The sequence below is a fragment of the Syzygium oleosum genome, unplaced genomic scaffold (genome assembly GCF_021117445.2).
Source record: "Syzygium oleosum isolate NSW1041296 unplaced genomic scaffold, Sole_v2.1 Sole_v2.01, whole genome shotgun sequence".
Lineage (NCBI taxonomy): Eukaryota > Viridiplantae > Streptophyta > Magnoliopsida > Myrtales > Myrtaceae > Syzygium > Syzygium oleosum.
In genome coordinates this window covers 13,066,338-13,087,445 of record NW_026607485.1, presented here as the reverse complement: position 1 = coordinate 13,087,445, position 21,108 = coordinate 13,066,338, and the positions used below count along the sequence as shown (strand labels likewise).

Here is a 21,108-nt window from a genome sequence, read left to right as displayed (position 1 = left end):
GTTTTCCAGTTTACTATATCTATTTATTGCCACGTCGATGTTGTTGAATTAGGAGGAGCCAATGATTGATTATGAGTTTTCACGTTCTTAATTATAGAACTACTTCAACGTCAATGCGTCGTTTTTTACAAAATGAAAGCTATTTTAAAAGAATGAAGACATGTTATCGCCTCAAAAAGTTGTTTGAGCGATGATATATCCTCTCCCGAAATTTTGCTCTCTTAAACTCCTTGTAATGGGACACATATCAAGAAACATGTTCTAATAGCTTAAGTCCTTATATATTCTAGTAGTTTTGTGTTTAGCTCGAGATTCCTATCGAGAAGTTATGCGAAATACAAAATAAATAAAAGATCGCCCAAAAAAGTTGCTGGAGTGATGAGATATTCTCTCCTGAAGTTTTGTTCTCTTAAACTCCTTGAGACAAGAAATATAACAGGAGATGTTTTTTAATAGCTTAATTCCTCTTATTTTTTAGAAATTCCGTGTTTGCCAAGAGATTCTCGTCGAAAAGTTATGTGGAATAAAAGAAAAAACAGATCGCCCCACAAAGTAACCTGAGCAATGAGATATTCTCTTTTAAACTTTTTCCCTGTCAAACTCCTTGAAAAAGATATATAAAAGGAGACTTGTGCTAATAACTAGATTCCTCCTATATTCTAGGAATTTCGTGTTTGCCAGGAGATTCCCATTGAAAAGTTATGTGGAATTGAAAAAATAAATCCAGTTTAAAAGTATGAATACATGAGCTTGGATTCTTGTTAGCTAATATATATTTGAATTATTCATCCTTCTTATCCGTTCGTTTGGCGGAAAATATTCTCCCGGAAAATATTTTCCGGGTTTTCTGGTGTTCGGGGGGCGGAAAACGTTTTCCGTGGGAAAATATTTTCCTTCCCCCCTTACAAAATAGCCTAAGTCTACGGAAAATGACTTCCGCTTCTTCAAAAGCGGAAATCATTTTCCGGAGCTTCTTCTTCTTCTTCTTCACAAAGGTTGCCGCCCGCAGCCGTTCGCCGCCGGTCACCGGCCGCCGCCGATCACCGGCCGCCGCCCGGTCGCCGGTCGCCCGCTGCCGCCGGTCGCGGCCGCCGCCTCCGCCGCCGGCCGCTGCCGCCGGTCGCGAGCCGCCGCCTCCGCCGCCGGCCGCCGCCGCCGCCCGTCGCGAGCCGCCGCCTCCGCCGCCGGCCGCCGCCGCCGCCGGTCGCCGGCGAAAAATATTTTCCGAAACTTTTTCATATTGGTTGCCAAACACCGGAAAATTATGTTCCGGGAAAACATTTTCCAGGAAAATGACTTCCGGGAAAATATATTCCAAAAGGAGAATATTTTCCGCCAAACGAACGGAGGACTCAATGTAGCTGCTAAGTTTTAAATTGCCTCGGATTTGACTTAAGTAGGGTTAATACCACGAAAAACCTCAAATTGTTACATCCTTGACAAATTTTTTCTAACTAATTTTTTGACCACCAAAAACCTCAAATTGGTACACTTGTGACAAATTTACCCTCCGTTAAATTGGATTAATATTACGAAAAATCACAAATTGGTAACCCTGTAACAAACAGAGGGGTAAAACTCTAAACTGGTACACTCGTCAACTATCACGTGTATTCAACTCAATAATTTGACGGTAAAATTTAACAGAAACTAACAATTTGTCACAGGTGTATCGGTTTTGGATTTTTTGTGATCAAAAAATTAGTTTGAGGTAAAATTATCACGAGTGTGCCAATTTGGGGTTTTTCATGGAATTAACCTTTAATAAATTTTTCTTAGCCTTATTCTTCACATAGGTAAGTGTAGCAATCATCCTTTTGTAACATCCCGAATTTCGACTCGTTTCCGGGATCAATAATATTGATATTATTCCTCATTTAATTTTAGTAAGTCTCGCCCGAAATTGAGCTCTCTCGGGATACTAACCGATAATGAATGGCTAATTAGGAAACGGTACGTGGACCAGGGACCCGATCACGATTCGGACACCGATTCCGAGAAACAGCGAGGAAATATTTTGGGCCAATGTGGGCCGATCCTAGGAGGGTGAAGGATTTAGTTTGGCCAATGACGTATGATCGGATCGCGGGTGATTCCGCACGACCAATAGTACACGTGGCCAACCAATCCCGAACTTAACCCGAACGATCGTGACCTCTGGAACTAGTGATAATTCCTCTCTCTCTCTATGATTGGAACCGTCATGACTCGGATAACCCTAGGTCGATACGCGTAACCCCTAAATAGCCGCCCGTTAGTGAGAGATCCTGAAATTGGAAATTGAGCGAGTTTTGGTCACGAAATTAGACCCGGACTTCGGTGCCGATTTTCAAGGGCTTGTACAACTATTTTTGCGAATCTAATGTCATATTATGTTGGCCACGCATATTTGGAGTAGTTACGATCGAAAAATGGAATTTTGGCCCGGAAGTGAAAATTACGATTTTGCCCCTCTAGACCCCGACGTCGATTTCTGGGGGCGTAAGTGATTATTTTGCGTGGCCGACACCATTTTTGAGTGGCCACACACATTTGGAGTTGGTACGGGCGAAAAATGAAATTTCGACTCGGGACCGGAGAAATGACCGTTTTGCCCCTAGGCTATTTTGGGTGTTCCGAATTTTGAGGCATTTTGGGGATTAATTTATGTTCATTTCAGCCCAATAATTCAACCTGGAAAATGATCAAAGTGCCCCTCAATTATTGGATAAGAATGAATAAGAGCTAAGTGTTTAAGGGCATTTTGGGAATTATGAAAAATTGGTCAAACCCATTTATTGTTTTGTCTCTCTCTCATCACTCACCTCATCCGGCCAGCTCTCTCTCTCCTCTCCCCTTCTCCCGAAAATCTCCCTCTCCCTTGCCCTTCCTCGCCGTGAGCGACGCCGCCGCCGGAGGAGGATCGCCGGCCGCCGTCCGCCCAAGCCGGCCGCCGCCTCGCCGTCCGACCGCCACCGTCACCCCACCGTTCCCTCTCACCTTCACCGTCCCTTTTCTCTCTCTTGTTTCGGCCAAAGGACCGCCGGATCAGCCGCCCTCGCCGGTTCGCCGTTCTAGCCGCCGTAGACGCCACCGGGACGCCGCCGCCGATTCCGCCGCATGCCGGCGATTGGCCGCCCGTTCCCCGTTGTTTAGTTGAGCTTGGAGCTTAGTTAGTGTGAGTATTAACTCCTAATCCTTAATTAGAACTAATATGCATTTCTAGATAGGATTATGTGATTTTAGAGGTTAATTAGGTGAGTTTTAGACTCGATTAAGGTCCAATGATTAGTGAGTGATTATGTGGGATATTTGGGAGTTAAGCATGTCAATTAAGAGGTGGATTGATGCCCTAATGTGGCTGTTTGGTGGCTGCCATACTTAGATCCGAATTTGATTAAATTTGACTAAGATGAGGCCTAATTGGATTAAGGCCGTGATTGCCCATGTTGAGGATTAATTAGACAATTTGGGGAGTTTAATTTGCAATTTTCCCGATTATGCCTTGTTTAAGTGGGTTGTGGGCTGAATTGTGTGCCTTGATGATCAATTGATTGATGCCATGCCGCGTGATTGTGTGACCGATTAATGCGGTGTGCGATTGGCCATTTATTTGGCGTGAATTATGGTGCCTGAGAATGTGAAGTGTGCGTTTGGCTGATTAGCATGTTAATTGGGCACGTGCGGCATGAATTGAGCAGGTATTGATTTTGTTGAGTTATGTGCTCGTGGTTGAAATTGATTGCTCATTTTGCATGGTCATGCATTCTATATGCCGAGAATGGGCATGAGTAGAAAAGTGTGCGAGTTTGCGTGCCTGGCATGAGCATGTGTGATCACCCTAAATGCCCATATGCGTTTACGCGGGGCTCAGATAAAATTGGCGGTGTGCCGTGTGATCACTTAAGGCCTTCGGGTCGTGCCGTCCTCATGCACTTTGAAGCAGGACGATGCCCGGTTTGTCCGGAAGACGGCGTTGGTCCGTAAGGAGTTCGGTGTTGCGCCTCATGCACTTTGGAGCAGGCTAGAGACACTGGGCCGGAAATGCGCTTTGGCGCGGGCCGCGGAGTGTTGTGAGCCTTCGGGCCGTGGCCTTCGGGTCGGTTTATAAATTGCTAAAATGAGACTTATGCCAGAGTGCATGATTTGAGGAGATTCATAAGCATGACAAATGTGTGCTAGAGTATGTGACTAATGTGTGAGCCGGTGATTCGTATGTAAGACAGGCACTTGAGGCATGAGCACGCATATGGCGTACGTGTGACCAGTGTGTCTCGTATGTGCCGCGATTTATATAAAATGCCTAACCTGCAGGGTAGGTTGTATATTCGATCTAGGCCCGAGGGCCTAGGTCAATTGATTGAAATTCTTATACAGTGTGTGCCTGGTTTTTCCTGTCAGGAGGTGCATGTTAGCCTAGTTTTGGTTTAGGGGTTTTTACTCGCTGAGCTTGTCTCATTGTCGTATAAACCCACTCTTTTCAGACCCCTCTCAGCATTGAGGATGTTAGGTGAGCCGACACATTTTGGGAGGAGCCCCGGATAGTTATGGTGTCTGACCGCAGAGCATGTACCCTCTTTTGATGTTGGTGGTTATTGACCCGTTTTGGCTTTTATACGTGTAGCTGGTGTAAAACAGATATTGTAAACATTTTACTAGAAATGGAATGTGTATATTTTCAGTTTTATTGGTTTTAACGGTTGTGCTATCCTTGGTTGTCATAATTATTGTATGGGTGTGTATATATATATATTTATATACGTCGCTTCCGCATGTGCTTTGATCTGAGTGCTTTGGGCGTTGGGTCGGAGACGCGTCCTGGGACGTCGCAACAAAATTTGACTATGCGAGGGATGCTCGTGCTTCGTGGAGTACGGGACGTGACATCTACCATTTGTCCAATCCATCTAATTTATATGTCATCTTATTTATTAGTTTATCAAATAGAGACGCTCCATAAAGAGAAGAAATACTCTCCAAGTTAACGACAACTATAGACATCTGTTTACTCCTTTTCAAAAACGATTGTTATCTAATATAATGGCAAAACAATCAATATTGTTTGTCAAAACAGATGCAAGTTCTTAGTGTCCCATTTTCTACCAAATAAGTCACGCTTCCATTTGGTTTATATATCAAAAGCAACTGAGTCATTTTCAAAGCAAAAGCATATCAAAATGAATTATTCATCAACTAGATCTTTTCTGATTTTGACTATTATTCTCATTCCGCTCCAACGTGGCTGTGAAGCAATAAACAGGAGAAAGCCTGTGTACGTTTAGATCGCCAACTATGTATCGAGACAAGTGAACCTCACAATTCACTACCAATCAAGTGATGACAATCTCAGCTATTAGTTGCTTGTTCTCGGAGGCTACTGGGGATTTCAATTCCAACCCAACATTTGGGGAACAACATTGGACTTATGTTGCTTTGAATGGCCATTTAATATTCACTACTATGATATATACAAAGAAGATGATCCGGAATACCTCGATTGTGACAACTGTTTGTGGAACATAGTACCCAGTGGTCCATGTTTGTTCAACAACGAAACCCAGAAGTATGATTTTCGTGACAATTGGAATTCTCCGAAGCCATATGTGACAAAAAAACCCGTGTTGTAAGCCTATAAAGTGCAAATGGTTTTGGTGTGTTGACTTTGATGAATCTATAATAACTCTCACGACATTGTGCCTTTTTTATTTCACGTGTATGAAAATACTATTCCAACTTTAGAATCCAAGCAACGGAATAATCTCCATTTAGGGTTAATTGGCATCTTAATCAGATTTCTCACCCTTAAATCGCATTGAATTAGCTTTGGTAAAGAAAAACACTTCATTAATGAGAGATGTGGAAATTACAACCGGTTCGTTAGACAAGTGGGCTATATTTACACAACATGACTTAACTCCTCTTACCAGATATATAATTCAATTTTGGAAATCAATCTTTCTCTAGAATTATTCTTTTTTTTTTCCGTCAAAGAGCTGAAAAAGTTTTTCTTGTCTTCATCCTAAGAATGTAGGTCAAGGGTTTTCATAATGGCGTAATCGCGTGATTTTTGAGTGTTTTGGGTAATGAATTTCAAGAGGTAGTTGTCACGCCCCGTACCTCGCGAAACGCGAACATCACACGAAGAGGTCGAATTTGATGCGACGTCCCAGGACGCATCTCCGACCCAACGCCCAACAATCAGATAAACATCTTAATGCGGAAGCGACGTATATAAATATATATACACCCGTACAAAAACAAGATAACCAAGGATAGCACAATACTAAAACCATCATATTAAAAACATATACATTTCATTACTATCAACTACATACAATATTCATGTCTACCTCATAATACATTTATAAGAGCCAAAACGGGCCAACAACCACCAACCAAAAGACGGTACGAGGCACGGCGGTCCACACCATATTTAGCCGGGGCTTCTCCCAAAACGAATCGGCACACCTGCCATCCTCAAAGCCGGGGGTCTGAAAATGTGGGTTATTACAACCGTGAGACGAATCTCAGCGAGTACAACCCCTAAACCTAGGCTAGGCTAACATGCATTCTCCCGACAGGTATAATACAGTCAACAAAGCAATATCAATCACAATCATTCTTTGACCTGGGTCCTCGGGCCCTAGTCACTTACCTGGCTGCCCCTGCAGGTTAGCATTTCAATATAATGCTCAGTTCACATGCACGAACACGCTATCCACATGTACGTCATACGCATGCTCACGCTCATTAGTGTTCGTATCACAAGCCATTCACCGAATCCCACACACTCACATACTAGTCCATGCATTTCTATGCATGCATGTGTTATTTTCATGCTAAATTCATATCTCGGCCCACTGTCCTACACTAGCACACTAGCAAATGCTCAATTTATTATTACGACCCGAAGGCCACGACTCGAAGTCCCACAATTGTTAATCCGACCCGAAGGCCCACAACTCTCCGCGGCCAGCGTAAAAACGCATCACATGGCCCAGTGTCTCTAGCCTGCTACAAAGTGCATGAGGCGCAACACCGATCTCCTTACGAACCAAAGCTTGCTACAAAATGCATGAGGCTGGTCGTCTTCCGGACGTACCGGGTATCGTCCTGATACAAAGTGCATGAGGACGGCACGACCCGAAGGCCTTAAGTGATCACACGACACACTGCCAATTTTTATCTGAACCCGGCGTAAAACGCATCGGGCAATTAGGTGATCACATGCTCATGGCAAGCACGCATTTCCACACAATTTCATCACATGCCCCACTCTCGGCATACACAATGCGTGACTATGAAAAATGCAACATGAGCATCAGCAAGGTACATGCACTCAATCAAATCAAAGCCACTACACAGTGCCCAATTTATAAATAGCATGCTCACTTGGCCAATTAATACCGTGCGGCCCAATTCTGAATATATAATTCAAGCCATCAATTGGCCAATCACACTCCGCACGATTCAGCCACACAAGCACGCAACATGGCATTTCACAATTAAACACAATTGATCACCAATCAATCAACAGCCAATCATTCTGGGTAATCCCGGTCATACAGCTAATAATTTTTGCTATCCAATATAATCCGGTACATTCCTCAAAAATATGGACAACCGCTATTTCCTCAATCCGGGCCCAATAATTATCTATAATAATCCCACAAAATTCTTCGGATTTTATTTCCACTAATCAGTCCTCAATCCAGTCCGAATTATACACTAATACTACCCAAGCCTGTCCAAAATACACCGATAATACCTAAACCAGTCCAGAAAAATGCACTATCAGTCCTAATCCGAGTTTAGGAGGTATACTCACTTAATTTTTAGACCACGGCGACGAGGAACGGCGACCGATCACTGGTGAACAGTGGAACCGGCGGCGGCGTTCCCGGCGATGGCGTACGGACGACGTGAACAGTGACCGTACGGACGCGGTGAACAGTGACGTACGGACGTCGGCAACGTCACAGTGGCAGCAGCTCAGCCGATCGGGCTCCGGCGCGGCGGTGGTGAGGCTCCGGCGCGGCGGCAGTGCTAACCCGGGAGAGAAAAAGGGAGAGAAAGAGAGAGAAAAGGAGAGAGAAAGTGGTCGGGTGAGGCTGAGGCTGAGGCTGGGGACAGAGGTGGTCGACGGCGAGGCACGGTGGCCGGCGGCGGCGCTCCGGTGGCCGGCGGTGAGCTCCGGCAAAGCCAAGCCGAGAGAGAAAATGGGAGAGAAAGAGTGATCGGGAGGGGAGAGAGAGCTCTGGCCGAGAGTGAGGGTGAGAGGAGAGAGAGAGGATTAAATTCTGGTCAAATAATAGGGGCTAGGGCACCAAGTGTCGCCAATCTACGCAAAATGACCAAAACGCCCCCAATCTAACGGCCCTAATTAATCCTTATCCAAAAAGTGAAGGGTAAAATGGTCTTTAGCCCCAATAATGCAGCTGATAATCATCAATAATTTTCCCAAATAATTTTCCAAAAATTCGAACCCGAAAATAGCCCAGGGGCAAAACCGTCATTTTTTCGGTCCCGAGGCGAAGTTCCATTTCTCGCCCGTACCAACCCTCCATGTGTGTGGCCAACATAATGCGGTGTCAGAATCGCGAAATTCATCGTGCAAGCCCTCGAAAATCCACGTCAAAGTTTCGGGAATAAAATAATATTATTTTTCCAATTTTTGTCGAAATTTCAATTTTTGGCCATAACGACTCCTGGTATGCGTGGCCACCCAAAAATGGCGTCGGTCTCGAAAAATAACCTCATTTGGCCTCGAAAAGCAACGCTGGCGTCCCGAGGGGCAAAATCGTAATTTTTCACTCCCGGACCGAAATTCCAAATTTTTACTCGTACTAACTCCAAACGTGTGTGGCCAGCGTGATATGACGTCAAATTCCCAAAAATAGCCTCTTAAGCCTTAAAAAATCGACATCGAAATCCGGGCTCAATTCCGTGAACAAAACTCGCTCGAGTTTCAATTTCAGGGTCTCTGGCTAACGGGTGGCTGTTTAGGACATACGCGAATCGACCTAAGGTTATCCATATCGTAATGGTCTCGATCATTGAGAGAATGAGAAATTATCACTAGTTCTAGAGGTCACGATCGTTCGGTTCAAGTTTAAGACTGGTTGGCCACGTGTACTTTCGGTCTTGCAGAATCACCTGCGTCCTTATGGTACATCGTAGGCCTTGGCCAAACCCAATCCATTGCCCTTTCCTACGATCGGCCCACGTTGGCCCAAAATATTTACTCAGTGTTTCTCGTGATCGATATCCGTTTCACGATAGGGTCCCCGGTCCACGTACCGTTTCTTAGTTAGCCATACCCCATTGGTTAGTATCCCGAGAGTGATCAGCTCTGGGCAAGACTTACTAAAATGAAATACGAAATATTGTCAATTTTATTGATCCTGGAATTACGTCGAAATTCGGGCTGTTACAGTAGTGGACCCCTTTAACAAAATGGTTAATACCACGAAAAACCCCAAACTGGTATACCTGTGACAAATTTACCTTAAACTGATTTTTTGACCATAAAAAACTCCAAACTGATACACTTGTAATAATTTTTAATAATATTTCAATATCATCATCAGATCTCTCTCTGTGAACATTTTCATTTGGTTCAAAATTTTATAAGCAATAATTTATGTCAAAGCCCATGGAAAATGGGTGTAGGAAATATTGGTTATTTGGAATTGTGGATCATTTTGCATGCATTAGGTTCTAATTGATGCGATGTGGACAGGGAAGATCTGATACAGAAATAATATGTAAATGTGACGATACCGACTTGAGCCATGACGTTCTAGGCTGTCACAAAAACAATGCGGCTTAATTATCTGATTTGATTAAAAACGCAAGCAGAAAACGAAATGTAAATCAAAGATATCAGAAGAAACATAACAGACATCTCTTATTTATCTTTTTTTTTCTTTAGGCGATTAGTATAATTACATCACAAAGGAAATGACAACTGGGAAGCAAAGATCTAGTTTACTCCTTCTACCAGCTACAAAACGTCACATTCACGCCTGTCTTAAAGCTACCATACAAAAGCCCTAGGAGACTACTCGCCAGCGGCCATGATGCAGCTCAAACAAAAAGGGGCTACTGCATCAACACCTGGCCTGATCAATCACTGGCCACGGACCTCCTCACACTCTCACAAAGGAAGGGGACATGTCCAAACAGACGACCATCTATGTGGAAGTAGTCCGATACAAAACGAAATGGCATCCGTCCTAAGGGGATAAAGCAGTTGACGTAGACAATGGTCGAGTGGCGTGGGAACGCCACTCTAGGTACGACGGGATCGGGACGCTCAATGAACAATCCCTCGATATCTAGTACCGAACCATATGTGGAGATAGGTTCAGTGGGTGGATGGAACGCCATGCTAACGGTCTGAAAAACATGGAAAGCAACAACAGTGAGATAAACTAAGCAAGTAAATCAAGCCATGACTATTCTATTCAAACAGTTATATCATGATTAAAGAGTCTACTACAAGATCATCGATTTTCATCATGATATGAATAATGATAATATGTATATGAGAATGCATATGATATGCCCATGAATTCCCCGCGAATGCCACTCTCATTCGTAACCATCGATTTTAAGAACTGATCTTCTGCAGACCACATAGCAGTAGGCATTTCGCTCTTACTCTGAGATTATGCGACTTACTTGCGCATCTATCACTGAGACCACATAGCAGGGCCTCACGGTATAACTGCTTTGAGCTTCTCGAATTCCCTCGCTGGCTCCCATGGGGGATCACCGGTACTCCAGCTGATGGTCCTCACCGTAATCCTTACAATGTAATGTATATAGATGAAATGACAGAAATGCAACATGTCAACTTCAATACTCTGACAATTATTATATCAATATCGTTAATAAGATACGATCGACAATAGTCGAAATAATGATTATTGAGAGCGTCCATGGCTGCACCACCAGCTGTACCTTTTTAATCCCGTCACCACCGAAATTTTTTTGGTGTTCACTACATGATTGAGTTCATCACAACTAAATCACAAGATATATTGAAAGTTGTAAAAGGCAAGTAAGCAATAAAAGCTAGCCATGCAAAGCAAATCACGTTCGTCACTCACGTACGGAACCACTACACGAGCTCATTGTGCCGATTTACCTACGAAACAATATTTTCACTTCCTCCAAATTAGCACCAACTGAATCATCAACATGAATGGTTACTGTCGGGATTTCCGAACCAACGAAAAATCACATTTTTCCACCGTCTTTAAAGCAAACAACCTCGTTGTCACAAAATCACTTCATTTCGAAGCTTCCACCAATGTTCACAAGTTTCGCGCAACTACCGGTTATCTTTCCGTATAACGTGCAATCCAAGCTCCACCTCTAGTCATAACATAAAGGGTTGAAATGAAGAGAAATGGCGAGAATACTCGCCTTAGATACGATCGTAAAGCTTCGTCCTTCATCTTTCTCGAGGTACGTCGGAACTCAAGCTTCAATGGAGAGGAAACGAGCGAGATCTCAAGAAGACAAACGATGAGAAAATGAGGGCAAAGAGAGAGCACGGTGGAGAGAGGTGGTTCGATCGGTGGAGGCGAAGAAATGAAGGAGAAAGAGAAAAAGAACAAAGATAGAAAGAAGAAAGCCATAAAGTCAATACTCATCATCATTTTCAATCAATGTAACTCAAAATATTATCTAATACAACTTATGGACTTCAAAGGTTACTAATTGAGACAAGACAAAAGAAATGATGGGGAAGAGGGAGGGAGGTTGGCATGAGAGAGAGAGAAAGAGAGAAGAAAAGAGAAGAAAGACTTTGACCCAAAAGTTATCATTGCTCACATATAATTAGACTCAAAGCTTCTTCAATAAAGCAAGATAAGAATTGAAGAAAGAGAAGAGAGATGGGGTCCGGCTGGATTTCAAAGAAAAATAAAGTTTGACTTATAAATGGCATTTTTCCCAAAAATACCTCTGTAATTTCCAAAATTTACGATATTGCCACCGAGCCATTTTTACTTGCTAATAAACACCATGAGCCAAAAAAACGCAAGGCGCCACTATCACTAGGCCCTTTAGATTCCATGACACATTAACAGAAATTATGTAAAGCTCGTGCACCTCAAAATCACGATCATCGCAAAACCGATAATTCACAAAAAAAGAGTAGATAAAACATGAATTAATCACTCAAAGACTATTCCTCAATAGTCATTGCAAATAACATTTCCAAATGTTATTCTCTGTGCATTAAAATAGGTGAGCCAGAATCAGGATGTCACAGTAAAGCAATGAAGTCGGCACAGGTATAATCTTTAAAATTCCAATTAATTACCATGCTTGGGTCTGTTTTATTTTCTTTAGGTAGTTTGACAGTGACCTAGCAAATTTTGCATAGGATGAAAACAAAAGATTCTGCACACGAATCCTGATTTTCACGTTAATTTCAAACTCAGGGCCGATGTTAACCTCCACACGGGTTTGGTTAGGATCACTAAATTTTTCCACCAAAGAACTACATGTGAGCACATAATCCAAGGCTCTGATTGGCTGAGAGAATATATGCTCCTAAAATTGCATATCTCCTAGGTGGTCTGGTCGATTAGGTATTGTAGACCGACCCAAAAATGGACAGGCATGACAGAATTGCGTGCTCGATTATAATCTGAGTCATTAGTCTACTTGCTCAATTCACAATTAATTCCACACTTTGCTCCTTTGGGCATGTACACTTGGCTTCAGACAAAATAAACAAGTTATTGTCTTTGTACATGCTTGCAGTTGTAATGTACAAGCAAGAACCAAAGAACAGGGACAACATGATTGAGCACAAAGTTTTTACCAACTAAAAGCGTGGCTAACAATTATCAGATTTTATTCCCCATTTACACCATATTACAACTCTACTACTTTTCAGTTAATGGTCGCTTTCTCTCTCTACCTTCCCCTGTTGAAACTGGGAAGCCTTTTTACGCTCTGCCGTCGATTAAAGATCACTTCAAAGTGAGGAAAAAGGAAGAGATCATTTTAGTTGAAGCGTTTCGCTCTGTCCATTGATGATTAGAGGGAGATGCTTGTAGCAGATCCAGTGAAGGATTATCGAGTCTTGGGGATCCAGATTGGGTGTATTTGTGCTATTAAAAAGGCAGGCTTCAAAAGAACACCTCAGCCATGATAACAAGCTGAGTCTCATAGGAAAGATGGATCTCTTTGCCAGGAGAATCTGAAAATCGCCAGACCGAGTTTGTTCTGTTTGGTGGCTGGGAAAATTTTCGGAAGAGTGGCAAGCTATGGGTGTCGACCTAGGAAGGATAAGGAGTTGGCAAAGAAAGTGGCTGATGTGTTCAGGCCCAGTCACTCGTCTAAGCAGAGAAGTGTGGCTGGAAAAAGTGGAATTTTGGAGGATTATTCTCCGGTATCAGGCCAAGGTACGAGCTAAAACCTGGATATGCTGGGCGGGCTTGGCAGTCCGGCGCATCTTCTTCCACCCATTCTTGAAGTTGCTGCCATTGTAGTGAAGAACCGTGTCGAGGACATTCAGAAGGAAGAAATTGGAGGTCGGGGCTTGAAGTTAATCAAAAAGAGTGGTGTAACTATGATCTAGACGCCTTCATTTTTATGCGGCGATAGAAATTCTGGCTATTGTGTCATCGTTACACTTATCTGGTGCAGATTTCAGTGTCACTTTCATGATCAAATCTACATCAAAGACATCAGACACACTGACCTTCATCATAAGCTTGAAATGGTCTCTCTCCTTCCCGTCGTTGTATACTAGTTGAGCAAGCACGGTTTTTCCTAGACCTCTTGTAACAACGATTGAAACACAGCAGAAACACTCTCCTTGGAGGTGGGATCAAACATGAGTTGGACGATTTCCTCCTTATCCTCTTCTTATGCATGGAAGAGTGAGTTTTCCTCCTCCCGACAGCGGCTGTTTGCTCACTCAGATGTGTATTTAAATGGAGCTTCCTATCATCCTCAATCCTTCCTAATTTTTTCCTACGCCTTCGTTTATTTCGTGGAAAATCAATGATTTGAAAACCATTTTTCTAAAAATAATTGTTGTATCGCTTATAAAAATGAGTGGATAAAAAATATTCTCATCATCCATGAAAATATCTAGATACAAATTATTGTCGATAATGAAAATATTTTTCATTGACTAATTATTTCAAACGATGCAAGCAATCATCTTTAGGAAAATAGTTTCCAAATCATTCATTTTTAAACAAACGGAGCCTAAGTACCCTAATATTTTTACCCACATTAAGGCTCTGCACAGGCCGGTTTCATAGCCGTGTTGTCGCTGGTCGTGACTCTTCGCATTGCCCTCGGGTGGAGTTCCAATTGCGGAGCCAAAATATATTTCTACCGGGATTTATTGAGTAAAGGTACAGCGTCCATTCATACACAAACAAGTAGTATTCCAATCACAATACATATTACAAACCCAACTATACAAGTGTGCAAAACAACCGAAGAAGAAATTTATGAGGGAAAATATTCGACTCAACTAAAATATTCGATTGCCATTGTCGCTTCTTGGCGTTTAAAAGCACCGACCGAATGGTCCCAGCAATGTCCTTAAGACTCTGTGGAGAGCTGATCACTCGTGCCGCACAGCAGTGGTTAGGTTCAAACGCAACGATTCTGCCAAATTTCTTGAGGTGAATATGAGAGGATGCACTGTACGGACGGGTATAAAACATCATCTTTTGTTAAAGGACTTGAAAAAATCGGTGCTATTATAATAATATCTAAAGATATTGTTATAATGAGAATCGTATTGCAAACCAAGCAAATTTACATATAAAAAACAAACCTATTCTCATTGGAATTGATTTATATATAATATCACGTATAGCAAGTGGATTTTATTCTTACCTCATGCTATACTAAAAGAATATTATGGTTATGACCAGAATATCAGTTTTGATTGATTCATTTCATATTCATTTGACTAGCAAAGATGTGTAAAATGAGTAAAAACAACTTACCGTAAATAACATACTAGGAGGACATATCATCCTCAATGTAATTGGGGCAATAGTCACGTGATTCAAATGATAAGCATGGAACGTGCGCAATCTTTTCCCAGTCCGCACCGCTTTCCGTTTGGCACCTCTCTTCCAGAGCAGGACATCCAGTGATTCTCAATTTCTTCAAGGAGGTGAGGCGGCGCATCCCATCAGGCAAACACATTAAACTTGGACAGTCATAAATTTCAAGCTCATGGAGCGAGGAGAAATTTCCAATCCATTTCGGCAAACTCTTCAGTTCCTTACAGCGATCAACCTCAAGATATTGTAAAGTGGTGACATGTTGAATTCCCTCGGGTAATGCCACGAGTTTTGGAAGTTGTGCCAATATAAGATGGCGGAGATTCACGAGGGATCGCCACTGGGTGCCATGCTCGTCGTTGTGGCTCGACAAATCGAGCTCTTTACAACCCAAAAGTTCGAGCTGCTGGAGTGAGGATAGGTACTGCAAGCCAGCGAGACAACTTAGTTTGAGACACGAGGAAAGGCTCATGTACTCGAGATTACCGAGGAACCGAAGTACACTCTCAAGCAACGAGTGCTCCAGATCCACCCCACCCGAAAAATCTAGTTCATTTACTTTAGAGAGAGGGATGGACGTGGAAACTACTGCTCCTTCTGATGTAGCATTTTGAAAGGCCATCACTTGTTGTACCAATAGCTTCGCACTAACTCCATCTATTCGCAACGTTTCTATCCAGGGGAACAGTGGCACGGAATTCAGAAGGGGACAATCGGATATATCCATCAATGAAAGTTTTGAGAATGATGATTGAGAATCATACTGGAGATAATCTTGATCTGCTCCCACCAGTTGCCTTCTTCCCCACCATCCTTTTAGCTTGCCACAGTGGTAGAGGTGCAGTTTCTCCAGAGATGGGAAGAAGGGGCTTGCAGTATTAGATTGCGTTGGGTCACTTATCTCTTGAACAAACTCCAATGCATCCAAAGAAACGAGAGCCAACTGTCTAAGGGAAGGGAGTTCACTCACAGATGGCAAGTACTTCCATCCTTTACAATGCAAGAGTGTGAGCTCAACAAGATTCTTGGTGGAGGAAAGCCAGTTTGGCGGACTCCTACCCATATAAGAGGATATGTTCAAATCGGCTAGATTTGGGTGCGGTCTGAGGTTCTCCCACAAGATCAATTCATCACTCTCGCTTTTGTCGTCTTGCTGCTCCGTCGACCACTCTAGCTCCAAGGTACGGAGATGTTGCTTCTCCCTCAAGTAACCTTTATTTGGTGCCAGTTGAAGGAACTCCAACTTTTGAAGAGTAATGGACCCAACCAATTTGTTTAACTCACCCAGTTCATCTACACTCCCCACACCACCGGGTACTTTATGGTCCATCTTTGATAAGGTGAATTGGGATAAAGTATGAAGCAAAGACAAGTGGTTCAACCCGCATGGCATGTGGCTCAGTGAGGAACACCCATCAATTAAGAGGTGTCTAAGGTTGACCAATTTCCTCAAATCTCTTGGAAGTGTTTTAAGTTGAAGGCAACCAGAGAGGTTAAGGGTTTGCAAGTGCAATAAATCCGTGATTGAATCTGGCAAACTCTCAATGAATCTATTGCCAGAGAGATCAAGAAATCTTAAGTGTTTCAATTGACTTCCCAAGGAGGGAGGGATACAAAAATTTGCATCGCTAAAACCCAACGCTCGGCAATGCCTAAACTTGGAGAGATTTGCCTGATATTCATTTTGGATCGATAGCTCTCCAAATGTTCTCCTGTTCATATAGAGAAATGTTCGTAGATTGCTCTCTTCAAGTAGAGAGGTCATTTCCTGTAGCGAGAACGATTGTGAAACAAATGATGCATGTCGGATTCCTCTAGCGATGCCTCCTTCATTGAGATTAAACATCTTGCACTCATCTCCTGCGACTGCCAAGGCAAGATCGTGCATGAGATCGTGCATCATGAATGCTGTCACCTCACCTGTGGAAGGATGGACCTGTTCAACTTCAAGGAATGACCTACACAGTAGGTCCGAGACATAACTATCCCCGATTTGTTCTAGGTCCTTGTTCGCGTCCGATGACTCAATAAAGCCTTGTGCCATCCAAAGCTGTATCATTGTATGTTTATCAAAGACAAAATCCTTTGGAAACAAAGCACAATATGCAAAACAATGCTTTAACCATGACGGAAGATGATTGTAGCTGAACTTGAGGACTTCCATAAAACCATGGTCCAACTTATCTATTTTTGAAAGTTCATGCTCTTGCAAATACAGCCACTCATTTTCCTTTTTGTTGTATAAAAGGCTGCCTACAGTTTTGATGGCAAGGGGAACACAGCGGCATTTTTTAACAATGTCTCGACCTATCTTCTCAAGCGCTGGGTCAAATGATTGTTCCCCATCTCCAAAAGCCATTTTCTTGAATAAATCCCACGACTTATCTTCAGATAAGCCACGTAGAACATGGATAACTGATTTCGCTTCTGCAGCGTGGACAACTGATTTACTGCGGGTGGTTACGAGTATCTTGCTCCCCCATGAACCACCTATTAGCAAAGGTTGGAGCTCCAACCATCTCAGGCGATCTTCATTCCACAAGTCATCCAAAACAAGCAAGTATTTCTTCCCGTCTAGTACCTTACGAAGGAGCCTTTGCAACTGGTCCTTAGATTTTTTCTCAAGGTCTTGCAGATCTCTCCTCATCTCAGGATCCTCTCGACACTCGTCTTGGGCAGACTTCAATATGTCTTTGATGATCAAATCCACATCAAAGATTTTAGGATCCCCGTGACACACCCACATCTTAAGCTCGAAATAATCGTTCACCTTATCATCGTTATATACCAGCTCAGCAAGCGCGGTTTTTCCAAGTCCTCCTATACCAACGATGGAAACAACCGACACACTCTCTCTGGAGGAGGAATCAAGCAAATGTGCGATTATCTTCTTCTTATCCTCTTCTCTACCAATTATTTCTTCCTCGCGCGCAAAAGAGTGAGTTGTCCTCCTCACAATAGAAAGAGTTGCCTCACTCAGATGCCGCTCCAAATTGAACTCCCTATCATTTTTAAGCCGAACCAGTTTCTTCCTAAGTTCCTGAATCTTATTAGCCACTTTGAGATGGTGTGCAAGCTGATTTGATTTAGAGAAGAAAATGCGTACTGCTTTCAACATCTTGTTGCCAGAAGTGACCTTCCACCTCAGATCTTCGGTTGCGACATCGTCGAGCAAATCCTGTAACTCGCACAGCATATCCTTGAGCCTCTTGAGCCAGAGCTTGAGCTCATTGTTGTGCCATTGCTGTCTTTCAGCATCCAAAAGCACAGCTTGGATGGTCCGGACGGTGTCTTCAAGGCTTTGGAGCTCGTCCTTGGCACAGCAGAGTAACTGGATATTCTGAGAAGCGAAGGAGCCTCCACGTTTCGCCATTTCAGTGGCGAGGCTTTTCAGTATGTCAGTTGCAAGGTTGAAGAGCACTGCTTCCGCCATTTTCGATGGGAAAAGCAGGGGTTGAGGAGTGTTTGAGAGGAGGTTGCAGAGCTGATGCTTTTGTTGGGAGACAATGGTCTGGTGCTGCCTCATGATCAACTTCATGCACGAATATATAGCAAGGCCAACGGCATCTCCACGTCACTTCATGAAAACTCGAATAGTCTTTAAACTAATGAGAAAATACATAATATCATGAAAAAATCAGAGTAATGGCCCACAGCGTTCCACACGCACGAAAGTCGAATCCTCAAATCTCATTTGTTATCATGTTTAAATGAGGAAATCAAATTCTGGCTAGTGGGAATGGAATTGATCAATAAGAAGAAAAGGGGAATATAGCCTTGGCGCGATTCGACATAAAATGCTGAAATTATGAAAGCCTTTGTGAGATATGGTTTCGGAATCATCGTAAAATGTGGAATGCAGCTAATGTAGTGAAAAACTTTTGGAAGGGTCCCAATGGACAAATTCCGAGCTTGACATGCACGAAATCACTAGTCTAACATCATGGCTTGACTATGCGGTAAAAGCAAAGCAGGTTGCCCTGTTTGTTTAGCTAAAATTTTCCAGTTTTTGGTTTTCATTTTCATTTGAACATGAAAATAGCATGCGAAAGTGGTCTCCAAAATTGTTTAGCCAGTTGCAGAGTTGACGAACAAAATGTTACAAAGGACGGTCGATAAAATAATTTCTAGCACTGTAAATGTATTTAATACATCAAACTATCTGATAAATAGATTTTCATCCATTGAAATTGGCTGCCGAATTTCCAAAAAAGTTTGCTCGAAAGAGGATGCGGCAAAAGCAAAGCAAATTGGCTAGTTTGGTTAGAAATCATGACACTTTTGTGGTGACAATTTCATGGACACGTGTCGATCTAGCACATATTGGGCAGTGGGTTACTGTGATTTCAAGTAGGACTATGCATGATGGAATCTATCTTCTTCTTTTTTATGGTTAATATCACCAAAAATCTCAATTTAGTACGTCCATGTCACATTTGCTTCAAATTAATTTTTGTATCACAAAAATTGTCACGCCCCGTACCCCACGAAGCGACAATATCCCGTGTACAGGTCGAAATTGTGGTGCGATGCTCCCAGGCTACGTCACCAACCCGAAAACCCAAATCAGAGAAAAACACGACACATGCGGAAACGACGTATATATATAATATATATATATATATATATACACTCGGACAATAAACAAAGTAACCATGAATAACACCAGATAAATAATTTACGAACAATTTGAAACGAGATAAACATTCTTTACCATAACTTATGTACAATATCCATTTACAACAAAAGATACAACGATAGGGCCACTAAGACAAAAAGGGATCAGCGGCCGGGGTCAACTACCAACAGGAGGGCTACAGTCAAAAAGCATCGGCCCTCGCTCCTACAACTGAGGTCTAACCTAGGGTACCCAGTCGGGATCAGAACCCAACAAATCTGAAGAACTCTCGGAAGGCTCCTGCTCTTCGGCCTCAGCTATATCCATCGGCTCTGGGGCCTTCGCGTACACCTGCTCCGGGATTGGGTCCACAACCTCTGGCTCAAAAGCTACCCCACCTAGCTCCTCATGCTCCTCCTCATCCTCCACAATCTCATACTCTACCTACGAGTCTTGGTTACTCTCCATATCCACATCTATAATATTGCCGTTTGGACACTGCGGGTGCAACTGACCCTCTCCGACAAACGGGACATCAGCAGACCTGATGGGACTGAACTCGTCTCCAAAACGGTCCCGGAAACACCAAGCTAGGTACTCGTGGGTCTCATAGTGAGCTAAACCTACGTCTACCCTAACTAACGTATAATGCCGTATGTACACCTCATCATTCCCCACAGGATGAACTGTCCTCGAGCGCTCTATATGGGTGGGGATCCCGAAACGTAACGGCGCGTCTTTAAAATTCATGGTCGGGGATCTGAAATGTCAGTTTTACAACAACCGTGAGAAAACTCAGCAAGTAACAACCCCTAATCCTAAACTAGGCTAATGTGCACCTCCAGATAGGTAAATTAAACACATCAAGCAAAGAACCAGTAAATCACTAAAATTTCTCCCGGGCCCACAGCCCAATACATTATCTCGAAACCCTGCAGGTTAGGTGTTCAACAACAAAAATACTCACGTGCAATTATTCCGACCCAAAGGCCCACAAATATAACGACCCGAAGGCCCACAGTTGTATAAATCGACCCGGAGGCCCGACTCGAAGGCCATAATTCAATAAAACGACCTGTAGGCCCGACCCGAAGGCCAACAGTTTGATAAAACGATCCGTAGGCCCGACCCGAAGGCCAACAGTTTGAATCACTTCAAACACGCACACTAATGCGCCCAATTCCAGTCAATCAACAACATGATATATGAATTTCAAGCCAGGACACCCAATGCCAACTTTCAACGCCAATATGCTAAACGCAATCATTCTCAATTTAGATGAATCCAACGCATTATCGATACTCCAAATTATTTCCATTCTAGTCCAATCAAACCGACAATCGTTCCGCGCATTTATTCCAAAGTAAATTTAATGCGCCTAAGGCCCGCCTTGGGCAACTCGATCTCAGTAGACATTCTCACCATCACGGGGTCGCCCAATAG

At 43.0% G+C, this 21,108-nt stretch overlaps 1 protein-coding gene across 1 annotated transcript; it reads right to left on the bottom strand.

The window, feature by feature from the left end:
• Nucleotides 1-14,357: 14,357 nt before the first annotated feature.
• Nucleotides 14,358-18,651, bottom strand: LOC115683571 (putative disease resistance protein RGA3). Its single transcript, XM_030608107.2, has 2 exons — nucleotides 14,985-18,651; nucleotides 14,358-14,637 (listed from the first exon to the last, which is right to left on the bottom strand). The coding sequence occupies exon 1, from the start codon at nucleotides 18,583-18,585 to the stop codon at nucleotides 14,998-15,000; it is 3,588 nt and encodes a 1,195-aa protein (XP_030463967.2). The 5' UTR covers nucleotides 18,586-18,651; the 3' UTR covers nucleotides 14,358-14,637; nucleotides 14,985-14,997.
• Between the last annotated feature and the right edge of the window lie 2,457 nt (nucleotides 18,652-21,108).